Source organism: Oncorhynchus masou, chromosome 33, assembly GCF_036934945.1.
Source record: "Oncorhynchus masou masou isolate Uvic2021 chromosome 33, UVic_Omas_1.1, whole genome shotgun sequence".
In the NCBI taxonomy this organism is placed as follows: domain Eukaryota; kingdom Metazoa; phylum Chordata; class Actinopteri; order Salmoniformes; family Salmonidae; genus Oncorhynchus; species Oncorhynchus masou.
In genome coordinates, this window is record NC_088244.1 from 34450647 (window position 1) to 34468083 (window position 17437).

Consider the following 17437-nt stretch of genomic DNA (forward strand, 5'->3'; position numbering starts at 1 on the left):
CTCCTCATTTAGTAAAGCAGAAATATGCCACCACAGTCCTCACCACATCTTGACCTGACTGCAGTTGGGCGTTGTAACCTACTTCAGTGGGCAAATGCTCACCTTCGATTGTCACTGGCATAACCTACTTCAGATGGTAGACAGCGTGTATGGCGTGTAAGACAGCGTGTTCCAGTTCCCGCCATTATCCAGCAACTTTGCACAGCCATTTAACACGAGTGGGACAACATTCAACAGGCCACAATCAACAGCCTGATCAACTCTATGTGAAGGAGATGTTTCACACTGCAAGAGGCAAATGGTGGTCAGACCAGATACTGACTGGTCTTCTGATCCACGTCCCTACTTAAAAACAAAAACTAATCTATATTCCCAGTCATGAAATCCATAGATTAGTGCCTAATGTATTTATTTCAACAGACTGATTTCCGTATATAAACTCTAACTCAGTAAAATCTTTGAAATTGTTGCATGTTGCGTTTTATATTTTATATTTTGGCTTCCAGCGACCCACCTGGATCCCTGCTGTGACCCACGAGTGGATCCCGACCCACAGTTTGGGAACCACTGACGTGGAGGACAGCCCGTGATGAGTGTTCTCCGTGGGTGTTGAGGGCCTTGCAGACATACTCCCCCCCATTCTCCCTCTCCACAGCAGGGATGGTCAGGACCCCTCCACGGACCACAGCATTGGGACTCATCCTATTACCGGGACCTAAAAACACAGATTTCATGTTTCCCTTCTGTAAGTAATGAAATTATACAGTGTGAATAAACATTAACAACACCTTCCTAATATTGAGATGCTGGATTTAACACGCGACATCGATAAGGGATCATAGATTTCGCCTGGTCAGTCTATACCAGGTGTTCTTAATGTTTCATACCCTCAGTGTATACTTCCAAAACTTCAAGACTAAGCCAGCATAAACTCCATTGATAAAGAACAAGACAATGCAGTTCGTGCTGGCTTAGTTAATGCTATACATTTTTCACTGGCTATAGCCAGGCCTTCCTTACCTATCCATTCGATGGCAGGGGTAGGGTTGCCAGTCACAGTACAGTGGAACTCTGCATGGCTTCCTTGCTGGATGGTCAGGACAGAGGGAGTGACAGTAGCCACTGGCTGGGCCCCCTCGCGAGCTACAATAAGACAGAGAACAGTTCAGCATGATTCAGAAATACATAACCCGCAAAATACGGGACATTCGTGTTCAAAAAGGGGCAGGAAGGGGCTTTTCTGTAGGAAGGAGCTTTGTTTACCGTCAACACTTTACAGCTACTGCATGAGCTTGGAAATTATGTCACACTTGATCAACAAACACTTACCTCATCCATTTGTATAATAAATGGTAGCAATAAAGAATATATTCATGGCTACCAGACTGGAACTTGAAGAGACTTTAGTCAGAGTGCTTTTTTGGCTGTAACGAATTTCATTGAAGCTGGGTCCTGACTCACTCAGGCCAAGACTGTGTCTGTGTGCAAATGCTTATGATGGAAGGCAGAGAGAGGGTGGCAGGACGAAGCCTAAGTACGTGGTCTACGCCCGTGCCCCTTGACAGCCAGGGCCTCTGTGCAGCCGATGCAGATGAGAGGTGGCAGGCTGGCCTTGGCAGGGCACACGGTTCTCTGGGCACAGCTCTCTGTGCCAGCTTGACTGGACACTGAGCCCCAGCCACATTCAATCCCATCTGATCCCAGGGCGTCAGAGCAAAATAAATCCCCCTTTCAGCAGCCAGGGAGGACCATCAGGCTATTTAAGCTCTGAGATAAGCCCTGGTCTGGGTCTGGGACTTACTGATCTGACAGAAACAGACACTAAAAAGGCCAATATTTCGTCATCTTTGTTTTCTAAGAGGATGGGCACTGACTGTGGTGAGCCTCAACAATGAGACATGGAAATGGGTCTGTCTGGGTCTGGGACTTACTGATCTGACAGAAACAGACACTAAAAGGGCCAATATTTCATCATCTTTGTTTTCTAAGAGGATGGGCACTGAATGTGGTGAGCCTCAACAATGAGACATGGGAATACTGGAGGAACAAAGTATACAATGATATATAATAAAGTTACAGTGTGATGATTGAATATTAGGGCTTGACTTTGATGAAGACTTATACAGTTGAGTGACCTGCGTGTGAACTTTGCAAAGTTCTCTAGTCTATTCTACAGATTACTAAAAGCTTTTCCAAACCTGCCGTTTCCTTACAATATCACTTCTGTAAATGGGTGTTGAGGTGACATCAGGCCATGAGTATTCTATCTCATTGAAACATTCACTGTGACAGTTGAAGGAGGCTGTCTGTTGTTAGCTTCCAGAGGGAGATGAGGTGAACAATGAAGATGAGAGGAATTCTCCACCCTCCAGTGAGCTAACAGCCATGATGGTGGATATGATGCGGTGTACTAGGCACAGCATGATGTTTGAAGCACATTATGAAAGCTTTCCAGACCAGTGTGTGTCCCTGTATGGGAATGGCAAGCAGACTGCAGATAGGGTGAGTGTGGGTGGGGTCTCCTCTGTGTTGAGTGTTGATTGAAAGACAACAAGCTAAGTGCATCTACATAGAATGGGGAAATAAGAACATTCTAGAATCTTTTTGAGTATGTAACGTTCCCTCTAAATAGTTCAGATACTTGAATACTATTTGGTAAAGATACAGATCTGATCTCAGTCAGATGAATGTACTAAAATGTGCAAAATGCGAGTGTGAATTACTGTGCAAATGGAAAACTTGAGGGGACCTGAGATTAAGTGCATGAGGAACTTTGTGGGTGGACTCAACCTTTTGTGGACTCAACCTTTGAGAGGAGCTTCCAACATAAATGACCATGCACCTGCACCTATGAACCCATACCATAGGAGCCAGACATGGTCTAGTAATGCTAATGTACAACCTACTATGTACTGTAATAACTAAAGTATATGATGTCAAGAGTATTACCAACATATGTTATCAAAAAGATTATATATATGTATGTTTTCAGGAATATTGTCTGTTCAAAGGCTATACGTTTGAGGAGACGAAATGCAGAGCCAGCTTCGACTTGCATTTCGGCATTTCAATTAAGACCTTTGAAGATGCATGCCTCCCTATGATAGTCCAGTTAACCGTATAACCATGTAACCGTTTTTCCTTATGTGAAGTGCAAACTGTATGTAATCCCTGTGGTTGATTGTACATGGGCATTACCAGACCACCATTTTCATGCTGACGACGGCGGTAGATGAATGCATGCGTGACCGAGAGAGTGAGAAGCCCTCCAGGGGGTGAGGTGGGGTGGAGGTGGAGACGTGTAGCCATGCCATGCCCACTTACGCTTTCCATGTCCTTCCAACATTTCATAGGTCGTGTAAAACATCTGAGTCTGTGAGGCCTCTGGAAATGGGGGGAGGGAGGAGGAAGGGAAACTGACAGGTGAGTCTCCAGGTCAACGGTGGAACACTGGCATTGGAATCATCGTCCAATGCTCCTCCCACTGAGCCTGTGGCCCAATTATTCCCCAGAATACCGTGGTCCGTCCAAGTACTGCCTGGTATTTCTTGTGCCAGTGATTTTCCAAAAAGCACAAGACAAAACAATACAACAGTAGAATGATCTGCAAGGAACATACCAGAACTTGAATGCAATAGGCACCAAATCCCCATCATGCATTTTAAGTATTCAAACAGGTTCTCCAATTCAGATTGAGAACTGAATGAGGAACAACAACTACGTATTGAGGACACTAGCCCCTTTCTTCAAAGAAAAATGTGCATTTTCGAGGATTGTCCATTTAGACACATGCAAAAACTAATCTGATTCAGCCAGTACGACACATACAGACCAAGGAGTAAGGTAGCTTTTTCATGATGATCAGAGATCGCTGTAGTTGTATGTATTCACAATCAACACACACACTTACCTTTCAATGAATTTAGGTGAGTAATTGTATGCTTTCTGAGATATTTCTGAGGTTCTGTGAATGTTGGGTAGGATAGAAACCATATCACCTTGGAGATTGTGTTGTTGCATTCATATTACATACAGGAATGGGGAAAGGGGGATACCTAGTCAGTTGCACAACTGAATGCATTCAACCGAAATGTGTCTTCCCCCTATGCTATATAAAACATTGCTGCTATGAACTATGGTCATTTGCTGGTGTAACAGTGAATAATGTCTACTCAGAAAGATTCAAAATCAACTAGTTTCAGGTATACTTCACAAACACATGGGACAAGAGCACAACAATAAGGTATGGCAGAACACAAAAAAACAAGAATACAGATAGTAGAGAGACACATTTACGAAACATGCATGTTAGTAGTTAAGAAGTCATATCTGGAGCCTTGTCCAATGAGGGTGGTAATATCTTCTGATCCATTGAAGTCTCACTCTGCATGACTCAGTATCATATCTTCAAGTCTATGATCATTACTTTAATCAACTTGATATTTTTCACAAACATTTTCAGTTAAGATTATTCATTTTTTTCAACACATTGTGATATTTGTATATTGCGTCAGTATCCGTTAGGTATTACAAATCAATTTAAATCAGTACATAGTATACTGTACAGTAAAACATGTTTGAAACGGCACCTTTGGTTATCCTGGCAGATTCTGTCTATTGGCACACCAGCGAGATTTGAATTGGCATATTTCAGACACCGAATCAATCAATGTGTCTCATAGTAAGATACTGTGTAAATATATATATATATATATATATATATATATATATATATATATATATATATATATATATATATATATATATATATTATTAATTTATGTTTTTGACAAGACACATTTGAAACATAAAAAAATGAATGCACTGACAAAACACTTTTACAAACTTTTTATCTGTTGTCAAAATAAACGTAAACTGTGTTTTTATCATGCAAGTAAATGCATGAATACAGCGTAAAATCAAGTACTAACCAATCATCTTTCCCTATCTATGTATCTTGCAGTTTATGTAACATTTCTCTAACATTTCTCAAATTTGATTGTATAGTCAAAAAATTGTATGCTTGGATAACATATTGGTATAAAAAATTCAATTATATATATATATTTCTTTTTACTGTGCCCCTGATTTATAAATGTTGAATAAGATGTTAAACCTCAACACAAATTAAACGCAACAAAGTGTGACATACGCAAGCAAGTAAGTTGACTTGTGACAGCATTGAAATCAAACTAGCCTCAATAACCTTTCAAAAGTCAAATCTTGAACACATTTTCTTGGAGCCAGATTTACACATACTGGATAGTATGATGCAAAACAAGAAGCCTTACTTACTATTGACAATGCAATGCCTTGGACCCTCTTAATAATCAGATCCATAGAACAGATAGTGAAAGCAGCGATAGATATACTACAAACATAAAGTTCAACCACAGGTTCTTTACCTGCTGCAAGGTTGATAGCACCATTTTCAAAATTAACATTCATCAAAAAAATCAGGAAAGTAACAAAGGATCAGATTTTTATACAGTGTGTGCTGGTTCTTTCCCTGTATGATCATCACGTCACACTCGAGGGAGGATGGAGATTGGGATCGTGATGGGGCTTCTATACAGTACTGTATGTCCCCGGGGTGATTGACTGAAGTCCTCTTTGAATGTCAGTCCCAGTCAGAGTCACTAAGCACCCATCTTGTCATCCATATACCTCATCAACCACTACAGCTCAAGGAGAAACCACCACCTTCCCAGCCAGGGTTGCAGAGCTCAGAAAAGACACCGAATAACCAACACCCTGCTAGTAAGAGAATTGAAGTGGCACAAACTAGTGTACAAGTGGCTAAAAAGTTACCAAACCACCACCGAACCCACAGTGAAGACAGCAACAGCTAAAGATCAGAGAGAAGATGTCACCGATGGCAACAGAGACCAAAGGACTGTCACCGATGACAACAGAGACCAAAGGATTGATAAGTCCTCACTGAGTATTAAACCAAGACGCAACTTGAAAATTAATCAAATATATGCCACTGGGCAAGACCTTATTTGGTATATCCATTGGAGGTGGTAAGACCACAGTTCATAGTAACTAAAACTACTTGAAACTCTTGAGTGGGCAATATCTTTGGACTTTGGTAGCATTGAGGTCTACTGTGTGCTATGATGTCTTAGACATGTCTTAGACAAACCACACACATATTGCATCTTAAACTGATGGACCTTTTGATTATTTTATAATTAGTATATCCACAAGCGGCATACTGCTCATGGACCAGTGATTGGTTCTGACTTCTAAACTTGAAATATTGTTAATCATCAGGTACCCTAGGGAAAGGAGAAATGGCCACAGTCTGGTTTCTACACCAGAAGTTAATAGTTATCTGTAGAAGGAATGTATATGGTTGAGGTCACTGATAAGGGTGGAGAGCTGTGAGGTCAGGTCAGGTCAGGTCAAATTCAGGGAGAAGGAACAGTTTATTACCCACGTCACTTAACTTTATGACTAACAATACAAATGTAATGTTTATAGGGAATGAGGAGACATCACCCAAATTGGGGTATATATACTTGTGCTGGTGGGAACATGTTTTTCTCTGTTCCAGCTGTCTGACCCTTTGATTGATTCAACTTAGTTTAAGCTTTACTAATTCTCCGTGAGTTTTTAGAACCTAACACTAGTAAAGATTGTACACACAGTACGAAGGTCGGGCCATTATTAGAAAGACAGAGACAGGTAGCATAGAGAGAGATTGGAAAGGTTTAAAGTGAGAGGTTATCGGAGTTTAGGAAGTGGGGGGGGGGGGGGCAGGGGGGGGAGCGGTAGTGACAGGGGTTATGCTGTTTGCCAGAAGCCGCAGACAGATAAACACATTCAACACAGTGCCTGATATAAGGGAGACCGAGGCAAAGCAAAAGGAAGGAGGGTCATGCACCATTCAAGGAGGGCTAAGGGGAGGAACTCAAAGAAATAGAGCTTGTAGGGTGGTGGTATAGAGGCTGATGGCTAACAGCATGATGGAGCCTGGGATCACGAACCTGGCACGTAGAGGACGGCAGTACCCTCGTCCATGGCAAACATGTTGGAGCCTGTACACACGTAGATGCCAGCGTCCTCAGGCTGGACGTTCTGGATGGTCAGGATGCCGTTGAAGTCCATGGCTCTGTTGGGCAGCTTGCCGTTACCCCGCCGAGTCCACACCAGGGTGTAGGCTGGAGACTGGGAGAGGACAAATGGGTACAAGATGTGAAGTAAACACAAATAAGAGAGAAAGAAATGCAACAGGGTGGCCAGTAAGAGGGGGACAATTGTGCTTAATGTGTCTGACCAAGATGGCGTAGCAGTCGGACGTGTGTTTTGGCTTGTCCCGTCCTGTCCCTTGTATATATTGTTTTCTTTGTATATACAGTTGAAGTCGGAAGTGTACAAACACAGTTGTCAAATACATTTCAACTCCGTTTTTTTTTTTTACAATTCCTGACATTTAATCCCAGTAAGAATTCCCTGTCTTTGGTCAGTTAAGATCACCATTTTATTTCAAGAATGTGAAATGTCAGAAAAATAGTAGAGATAATGATTTATTTCATCTTTTATTTCTTTCATCAAATCAAATGTATTTGTCACATACACATGGTTAGCAGATAATTAATGCGAGTGTAGGGAAATGCATGTGCTTCTAGTTCCGACCATGCAGTAATATCTAACAAGTAATCTAACCTAAAAATTTCACAACAACTACCTTATACAACTACCTTATACAAGTGTACAGGAATGAATATGTACTTAAAAATATATGACCCGAACGGCATAGGCAAGATGCAGTAGATGGTATAGAGTACAGTATATACATATGAGATGAGTAATGTAGGGTATGAAAACATTATATAAAGTAGCATTGTTTAAAGTGGCTAGTGATACATTACATCAAGATGGCAAGATGCAGTAGATTGTATAGAGTACAGTATATACATATGAGATGAGTAATGTAGGGTATGTAAGCATTATATAAAGTGGCTAGTGATAAATTGATTACATAAATGTTTCCATTATAAAAGTGGCTGGAGTTGAGTCAGTATATTAGCAGCAGCCACTCAATGTTAGTGATGGCTGTTTAATAGTCTGATGGCCTTGAGATAGAAGCTGTTTTTCAGTCTCTTGGTCCCCGCTTTGATGCACCTGTACTGACCTTGTCTTCTGGATGATAGTGGGGTGAACAGACAGTGTCTCGGGTGATTGTTGTCCTTGATGATCTTTTTGGCCTTCCTGTGACATCGGGTGGTGTAGGTGCCCTGGAGGGCAGGTAGTTTGCACCCGGTGATGCGTTGTGCAGACCTCACTACCATCTGGAGAGCCTTACAGTTATGGGAGGAGCAGTTGCCGTACAAGGTGGTGATACAGCCTGACAGGATGCTCTCGATTGTGCATCTGTAAAAGTTTGTGAGTGTTTTTGGTGACAAGCCAAATTTCTTCAGCCTCCTGAGGTTGAAGAGGCGCTGCTGCGCCTTCTTCACCACGTTGTCTGTGTGGGTGGACCATTTCAGTTTGTCCGTGATGTGTACGCCGAGGAACTTAAACCTTTCCACCCTCTCCACTACTGTCCTGTCGATGTGGATGGGGGGTGCTCCCTCTGCTGTTTCCTGAAGTCCACAATCATCTCCATTGTTTTGTTGACATTGAGTGTGAGGTTATTTTCCTGACACCACACTCCGAGGGCCCTCACCTCCTCCCTGTAGGCCGTCTCGTCGTTGTTGGTAATCAAGCCTACCACTGTGGTGTCGTCCGCAAACTTGATGATTGAGTTGGAGGCGTGCATGGCCACGCAGTCGTGGGTGAACAGGGAGTACAGGAGAGGGCTCAGAATGCACCCTTGTGGGGACCCAGTGTTGAGGATCAGCGGGATGGAGATGTTGTTACCTACCCTCATCACCTGGGGGCGGCCTGTCAGGAAGTCCAGGACCCAGTTGCACGGGGCGGGGTCGAGACCCAGGGTCTCGAGCTTAACGGCGAGTTTGGAGGGTACTATGGTGTTAAATGCTGAGCTGTAATCGATGAACATCATTCTTACATAGGTATTCCTCTTGTCCAGATGGGATAGGGCAGTGTGCAGTGTGCAGTGTGATGGCGATTGCGTCGTCTGTGGACCTATTGGGGTGGTAAGCAAATTGGAGTGGGTCTAGGGTGTCCTTGATTAGTCTCTCAAAGCACTTCATGATGATGGAAGTGAGTGCTACAGGGCAGTAGCCATTTAGCTCAGTTACCTTAGCTTTCTTGGGAACAGTAGTAGTCCGTAGTAGTCCGTGTAGTCCGTGATTGATAGACCCTGCCACATACCTCTCATGTCCGAGCCGTTGAATTGCGACTCCACTTTGTCTCTATACTGACGCTTAGATTGTTTGATTGCCTTGCGGAGGGAATAGCTACACTGTTTGTATTCGGTCATGTTTCCGGTCACCTTGCCCTGATTAAAAGCAGTGGTTTGCGGTTTCAGTTTTGCGCAAATGCTGCCATCAATCCACGTTTTCTGGTTGGGGAATGTCTTAATAGACGCTGTGGGTACAACATCACTGATGCATTTGCTAATAAACTCGTTCCCCAAATCAGCTTATTCGTCAATGTTGTTGTTCACCGCAATGCGGAACATATCCCAGTTCACGTGATCGAAGCAATCTTGAAGAGTGGAATCCGATTGGTCGGACCAGCGTTGAACAGACCTGAGCACGGGAGCTTCCTGTTTTAGTTTCTGTCTATAGGCTGGGAGCAACAAAATGGAGTGGTGGTCAGCTTTTCCAAAGGGAGGGCGGGGAGGGGCCTTATATGCATCACGGATATTAGAATAACACTGTTCTAGGGTTTTGCCAGCCCTGGTAGCACAATCGATATGCTGATAGACTTTGGGGATCCATGTTTTCAGATTAGCCTTGTTAAAATCGCCAGCTACAATAACTACAGCCTAAGGTGGTTTCCAGTTTACATAGTGTCGAATTAAGTTCTTTCAGGGCCGCCGATGTGTCTGCTTGGGGGGAATATACACGACTGTGATTATGATCAAAGAGAATTCTTATGGTAGATAATGCGGTCGGCTTTTGATTGGGAGAAATTCTAAGTCAGGTGTACAAAAGCAATTGAGTTCCTGTATATTGTTATGATCACACCACGTCTCGTTAATCATAAGGCATACACCCCCGCCCTTCTTTTTACCAGAGAGATGCTTGTTTCTGTCGGCGCGATGCGTGAAGAAACCAGTTGGCTGTACCGACTCAGATAGCGTGTCTCGAGTGAGCCATGTTTCCCTGAAACAAAGGTTACAGTCTCTGATGTCTCTCTGGAATGCTACCCTTGCTCAGATTTAGTCTACCTTGTTGTCAAGAGACTGGACATTGGCGAGTAGTATGCTCGGGAGTGGTGCGTGATGTGCCATGTCTACGGAGCCTGACCAGAAGACCACTCCGTCTGCCCCTTCTACGGCGCTGTTGTTTTGGGTCGCCGGCTGGGATCCGATCCATTGTCCTGGGTGGTAGGCCATACAGAGGATCTGCTTTGTGAAAGTTGTATTCCTGGTCGTAATGTTGGTGAGTTGACATTGCTCTTATATCCAATAGTTCCTCCCGACTGTATGTAATAAAACCTACGATTTTCTGGGGTAACATTTTAAGAAATAACACACAAAAACAATACTGCATAGTTTCCTAGGAACGCGAAGCGAGGCGGCCATCTCTGTCGGCGCCGGCCATCTCTGTCAGCGCCGGAAGTATGTTTATCACATTCCCAGTGGATCAGAAGTTTACATACACTCAATTAGTATTTGGTAGCATTGGCTTTAAATTGTTTATCTTGGGTCAAACATTTCGGGTAGCCTTCCACAAGCTTCCACAATTTTGGCCCATTCCTCCTGACAGAGCTGGTGTAACTGAGTCAGGCTTGTAGGCTTCCTTGCTCACACATGCTTTTTCAGTTCTGCCCACACATGTTCTATAGGATTGAGGTCAAGGCGTTGTGATGGCCACTCCAATACCTTGACATTGTTGTCCTTAAACCATTTTGCCACAACTTTGGAAGTATGTTTGGTGGTCATTGTCCATATAGAAGACGTATGGGAAGACCTTTTTTATGACAGTTTTGGAGCAGTGGCTTCTTCCTTGCTGAGCGGCCTTTCAGGTTATGTGAATATAGGACTTGTTTTACTGTGGATATATACTCGGCAAATAAATAAACGTCGCTTTTTCAGGAACCGTCTTTCAAAGATAATTTGTAAAAACCCAAATAACTTCACAGATCTTCGTTGTAAAGGGTTTAAACACTGTTTCCCATGCTTCTTCAATGAACCATAAACACTTAATGAATATACACCTCAATATGTCCTCACCAGACATCACCAGCAACAACGTTGCCTATGGGCACAAACCCACTGTCGCTGGACCAGTCAGGACTGGAAAAACGTGCTCTTCACTGACGAGTCGCAGTTTTGTCTCATCAGGGGTGATGGTCGTATTTGCGTTTATCGTCGAAGGAATAAGTGTTACACCCAGGCCTGTACTCTGGAGCGGGATCGATTTGGAGGTGGAGGGTCCGTCATGGTCTGGGACAGTGTGTCACACAGCATCATCGGACAGAGCTTGTTGTCATTGCAGGCAATCTCAACACTGTGCGTTACAGGGAAGACATCCTCCTCCCTCATTTGGTACCCTTCCTGCAGGCTCAGCCTGACATGACCCTCCAGCATGACATTGCCACCAGCCATACTGCTCGTTCTGTGCGTGATTTCCTGCAAGACAGGAATGTCTGTTCTGCCATGGCCAGCGAAGAGTCCGGATCTCAAGCCCATTGAGCACGTCTGGGAAATCTACTATAATTGATCGTTTCAATAAGCATTTTTCTACAGCAGGCCATGCTTTCCACCTGGCTACCCCTACCCTGGCCAACAGATCAGCCCCCCTTGAAGCAACATGCTCAACCCCCCCCCCCCCCTCCCCCCCCCGCTTCCTCTTCACCCAAATCGATCGGGAACCTCACTTTCTAAAATTATCCGCAGATATTGTTGATATTTCTTTCGTTTCGTCTGCGATCCCCAAGAGTTAGAAAGCTGCCGCGGTCACAACACAACCCTCTTCAATGGGGGAGACACTCTAGACCCAAACTGTTATAGACTTATATCCATCCTGCCCTGCCTTTCTAAAATCTTTGAAAGCCAAGTTAACAAACAGATCACCGACCATTTCGAATCCCACCGTACCTTCTCCACTATGCAATCTGTTTTCCGAGTTGGTCATGGGTGTACCTCAGCCACGCTCAAGGTCCTAAACGATATCATAACCACCAGCGATAAAAGACAGTACTGTGCAGCCGTCAGCATCGACCTGGCCAAGGCTTTCGACTCTGTCAATCACTGCATTCTTATCGGCAGACTCAATAGCCTTGGCTTCTCAAATGACTGCTTCGCCTGGTTCACCAACAACTTCTCTGATAGAGTTCAATGTGTTAAATCGGAGGGCCTGTTGTCTGGACCTCTGGCAGTCTATATGGGGGTTCCACAGGGTTCAATTCTCAGGCCGACTCCCTTCTATGTATATATCAATGATGTCGCTCTTGCTGCTGGTGATTCTCTGATCTACCTCTACGCAGACGACACCATTCTGCATACATCTGGCCCTTCTTTGGACACTGTGTGAACAAACTTCCAAATGAGCTTCAATGCCATACAACACTATTTCTGTGGCCTCCAACTGCTTTTAAATGCTAGTAAAACTAAATGCATGCTCTTCAACCAATTGCTGCCTCCACCCGCCCGCCCGACTAGCATCACAACTCTGGACGGTTCTGACTTAGAATATGTGGACAACTACAAATACCTAGGTGTCTGGTTAGACTGTAAACTCTCCTTCCAGACTCACATTAAGCATCTTCAATCCAAAAATAAATCTAGAAACCTATTTCGCAGTAAAGCCTCCTTCAGTCACGCTGCCAAACATACCCTTGTAAAACTGACTATCCTAATGATCCTTGACTTCGGCGATGTAATTTACAAAATAGCCTCCAACACTCTACTCAGCAAACTAGATGCAGTCTATCCCAATGCCATCCGTTTTGTCACCAAAGCCCCATATACTACCCACCACTGTGACCTGTATGCTCTCGTTGGCTGGCCCTCACTACATATTCGTCGAAAAAGCCCACTGGCTCTAGGTCATCTATAAGTCTTTGCTTGGCAAAGCCCTGCCTTATCTCAGCTCACTGGTCACCATAGCAACACCCACCCATAGCACACGCTCCAGCAGATATATTTCTCTTGCTCCTTTGTACCCCATCATCTGCACATCCAGTGTTAATGCAAAATTTGTATTATTTAGCCTCTATGGCCTATTTATTGCCTTACCTCCCCACTCTTCTACATTTGCACACACTGTACATAGATTTTTCTATTGTGTTATTGACTGTACGTTTGTTTATTTGTAACTCTGTTTTTTTTTGTCGCACTGTTTGCTTTATCTTGGCCAGGTCGCAGTTTAAATGAGAACTTGTTCTCAACTGGCCTACCTGGTTAAATAAAGGTGAAATAAAATAAAAAATAGTTTAATAATAAGGTATATGGTAAACAAAGGTGTTGTCAATTATAACCTGTTTCAGGATGCTAGGTGGTATTTCGCACATCACTACTTCACAGGAGAGGCAATTGAACGTCTTTTTGGAAGAATTGCCTCCTGGAACATGAACTTTCATGTGCCTTAAAAACAAACATGTATTCCATCTGTAAATACGAATAAAATTGTTAAATTACGACCCTAGTTGGTTAAGCCACAGAAAAAGACCTTCCTGCTAGCTATGATTGGCTGAGATAATGGATGGGCTGGACATGCTGGGAGATGAGTTTGGATTGGTCTGCCATGTAGCATGCTTCTGTCTATAACATGAGCTGCACAGTGTGTGCTAATAGTCCTTCTCCCGCTGCATGTTTTAAATGTATATAATGTTAGCCATCGAGACCTACAAACGTTTTTCTACTTTACTTAACAACATTGATGCCCTGAATTTAGCAGGTGCTATTGACAGATCAGTTGAAAAAGTTGTAATGGGCTACTTTCTGCACACGCCACAGTCAGTGTGAACCGGAGTGACTTGACACAACATTCGCCAAACAAAATGGAGCCGTGTTCATCCATGTATACACGTAAGAGTCTAGCTACATTTTCAGATATTCTACATTTCTAATTTTGTCAGAAAGTCGTTTTCATTGCAAGTTAAAGCATACTGTTCGCTAGCTAGCGAACGTTAGATTGATGGCTCGCTAGCTAACGTTACGTTCATGATCTGTGTAGTAATATTATAGGAATCGGAAATACATTGCTGGTTATAGCTTAATGTTAACTAGTTAGCACTGAATCTAGCTGGTTAGCTTTAGGTACCTGCAGATTCAAACTACATGACAATGTTTGTATTGGTAGTAGTATGAGTTGGGATTATGCCAGTTCATTGTTAAACTAGCTAGCTAACTACATGTCTAAACAAAAGACTCCACCTCGGACGGATTATTACATGACCCATCAAATGAGCCAGATGTGTCTGTCTGAGGGTGATTACGGCAATCTATTGTATTTTATGAACATGTGTACATGTCTAGACAATAGTGACCCACTTAGCTAGATGTGGCTGGGGGGGGGGGGGGATATAGCTTTTCTTTCACACAACCCATCAATTTACACAAGTGCGTCGGTGGAAGCATCATCTAATAATCATTCAATATTTTTTATCTGGACACTTTCGGTTTTTGATATTCAAATAACCATTTCACTGTACAGTTTATCAACTTTCAAAGCAGAATTACTTTCCCATTGTTCCTCAACTGCAGTGTATGATATACAATTTTGTAGCTTTGAGTCTCTCCTTTTATCCACTGTAAAAAAAAAAACCTGAATTTCAAATTTTGCTACATAGGACAAAATCCAGGTGGTGGGAAATGATTTAAGCACAATGCCAACCATCAAAGATACATTAAAATAAGCCGAATTGATTGTATTAATGTCTCCATGTCGGTCGCTAGTCTTACCTGGCTCTTGGCTGTGCAGATGAAGCTGACTGTTGCGCCAACTGTGACACTCCGTGCTTTGGGCTCCTCGATGGTCACCTGAATGGGTTTGTACGAGACAGCTGGAGAAAGACATGCACAGAAACCATTCAGTAAACACTCAAATGTTCCAAGTTACAATTTCTTAAAAGTTTTTACTGTCTCAACTTCGACCATCTTTTGTTCAAGTCAGTTTTAACTATTCAACAACTATCTGTTTTTTTTTACCTTTATTTAACCAGGCAAGTCAGCTAGTTAAGAACAAATTCTTATTTTCAATGATGGCCTAGGAACAGTGGGTTAACTGCCTGTTCAGGGGCAGAACGACAGATTTGTACCTTGTCAGCTTGGGGATTTGAACTTGCAACCCCTAGGCTACCCTGCCGCCCTAGGCTACCCTGCCGCCCTAGGCTACCCTGCCGCCCTAGGCTACCCTGCCGCCCTAGGCTACCCTGCCGCCTGTAAGATCAGTGGGGGGGGGGGGGAATCACAAAGGTATTCCAAATGCACTATTTTAACAGACAATTAGAAATGCGTACTTGTGACGACAATCTCAGCGCGGCTCCTGTTGGTGTTGCGTTGGTCTCTGCAGGTACAGACATACATGCCTGTGTCACTGGGCTGAACACTGGGGATATGCAGCTCCTCTCCTGAGAGAATAGGTAGGAACACGGAATGAGATTAAATTACCAAGGGGAATGGACTAGTACTTCAATAGCGTAGAAAACCCTTACAGTTTCCCATGAGTCGCACCCAGCGATTTTACTGTTGAAAGGCGCTATCCAAAGTATAAATACAGTAAAGTACACACACTACAGGGTACAAAAATATGTTTTGGGCAAAAATATATTTTTTACAACACTGAACAACAAGATGTGTGATGTCATCACCTCCTCTCTTGCTTGAGAAAAAATTGAGGAGCAATAGTGAACAACAGAGGACAGCCCCCCCCCCCCCCCACACACACACACACACACACACACACACATGTGCCGAGTCATGACTGGCCTGGACCACCTATTGAGATGTGCCTTTTGTTAAGTAAATCGGGTGTTAAATGAGGTGAAAAGGAGACTGGAATGCCACTTGAAAGGAGAAGAGTAGAGATACTCGGTAGATGGGCTTTCTATTGTTCTTAGGTCACTCTGCTCCCATTTCACACCAAGTTGCCAGGGAACTCAGTCACCTGACAGGGTCAGTCAATCACAGGCCTTATCTGGTGGGGTAACAGAGCCCCACTACCATCTGTACCTCAGTCTTTCTCTGCAACTCCAGGAGTGAATAGCAAGGTGACCAACCACCTGGCTGTAGCAACCCACAGAAGACTGACCATGGACACTTCCCTCTCTGGACATTCCCTACTGTGTAGTGCATTTATGACCATACAACCACTTCTACTAGTCCCAGCTTGCTACATTGGTGTGTGTGCAAAAAAAGTGTGTTCTGTACATCTGTCTCCTACTGGTCATTACTACACCTTCTAACAGTGGCGCAGGGACAATTGTATCTACATTCAACAATACTGGTCTTTAGTGAGGAGTGGATACTGTGCCGCTATATACAACAACAGTAATGTATGTATGGCTCTTATGCTCGGCCAAGTCATACTCCCTATTACCCAGAACTGGTCTGTCCAGTATACTGTACCTTGTCTTTGTCTGACGGCGCTGTTGGTCACCTGACGTCCGTCCTCCCTGGACCAGTAGTAGTAGTGGGGTGGAGGGCCGGTCACCTGGCACCGCAGGGTCACTGGGCTGCCCTGGGCCACCAAAACCCTCTCAGGGTACACTTTCACCACCAGGGAGGCTGCCGCTGCTGGGTCAGAGGTTAAGGGTCAAAGGTTAGGGCACAAGGATCAATCACAGAGGCTCTCTTGGTGGTTACAGTCTGGCAGGAAGAAAAAGTAGATTGATTTTGAGTTCCTTTTCAGTTGGTTCACTCAATACAACATGTATCCAAGTCTACTGGACGTTTTGGGTTCCCTTACTATTGAATGGACGACACTTAATCCGGTCTTGTGGATTTCCAACGTATCCAGTTGCACAGCTGTAGGGGACAGAGAGAAAGGCATTCATATAGAGTCAACATGACACCAGACAAGACAGTGGTAGAACGCCAAAGGACACTGAAAAGCCAGTCTGAATAGAGTAGCCTGGTACTAGCTCAGTTTGTGTTGTATAGCCATTGGCATGACAATGACCACAGGACACCGACAAGACAGAACAAACAGATCTGGGACCGGGCTAGAATAGAGGGGACCGGGCTAGAAGAGAGAGTTGTGTCAGCTTACCGCTCACAGTACTGGCCAGTGTATCCAGGCTGGCAAGCAGTACACTGATAACCACCGTTACCAAGGCTCTCACAGGTGGGGGAGAACCTGGCAAACACACACAGATAAGCAAGTACAGTATACTCCAGTAATAA

At 43.8% G+C, this 17437-nt stretch overlaps 1 protein-coding gene across 4 annotated transcripts in view; it reads right to left on the bottom strand.

Moving 5' to 3' along the window:
* The window catches only part of hspg2 (heparan sulfate proteoglycan 2), a 168127-nt gene that overhangs the window by 40018 nt on the left and 110672 nt on the right, over positions 1–17437 (bottom strand). For all 4 annotated transcript variants that reach the window (XM_064957386.1, XM_064957387.1, XM_064957385.1 and 1 more), the window contains exons 39-47: positions 17304–17390; positions 17001–17059; positions 16661–16828; positions 15553–15663; positions 14996–15096; positions 6996–7176; positions 3325–3384; positions 1021–1143; positions 515–715 (exon numbers count right to left, since the gene is read on the bottom strand). In XM_064957386.1, the coding sequence (XP_064813458.1) occupies positions 515–715; positions 1021–1143; positions 3325–3384; positions 6996–7176; positions 14996–15096; positions 15553–15663; positions 16661–16828; positions 17001–17059; positions 17304–17390 (1091 nt within the window). The remainder of the gene's footprint in view (positions 1–514; positions 716–1020; positions 1144–3324; positions 3385–6995; positions 7177–14995; positions 15097–15552; positions 15664–16660; positions 16829–17000; positions 17060–17303; positions 17391–17437) is intronic.